The sequence below is a fragment of the Antrostomus carolinensis genome, unplaced genomic scaffold (assembly GCF_000700745.2).
Source record: "Antrostomus carolinensis isolate BGI_N321 unplaced genomic scaffold, ASM70074v2 scaffold35160, whole genome shotgun sequence".
Lineage (NCBI taxonomy): Eukaryota > Metazoa > Chordata > Aves > Caprimulgiformes > Caprimulgidae > Antrostomus > Antrostomus carolinensis.
Window position 1 is genome coordinate 343 of NW_010287007.1, and position 258 is coordinate 600.

Here is a 258-nt window from a genome sequence, read left to right on the forward strand (position 1 = left end):
TATGTGGACCAGGTGACAGCGATGCGGTTCATCCTGCGGCAGCCCTCCCCGGTCTGGCTCCACTTCACCATCGAGGAGCTACAGATTTTCCCCCCTGGAGAGAAGGTGAGCGGGTGCTGGTGCTGCCCTCCCTGCCAGCTGCAGACAGGGGGTCCAGGACATGCCACTGTCCCCAGCCCTGCACCTGGCATTGCTCCCTGCAGCTCCGAGGGCTTCAGGCTCTCTCCAGAGGACACAGGGGTGCAGGTCCAAGTCCTT

General features: G+C 63.6%; 1 protein-coding gene across 1 annotated transcript in view; it reads left to right on the forward strand.

Annotated features, from left to right (window-relative positions):
- The window catches only part of NICN1 (nicolin 1, tubulin polyglutamylase complex subunit), a gene marked incomplete at its 5' end in the record, with an annotated part of 2,305 nt that continues 2,047 nt past the window's right edge, over nt 1–258 (forward strand). Inside the window, one exon of the mRNA XM_010178083.2 lies at nt 1–105. Coding sequence (XP_010176385.2) covers nt 1–105 — 105 coding nt within the window. The remainder of the gene's footprint in view (nt 106–258) is intronic.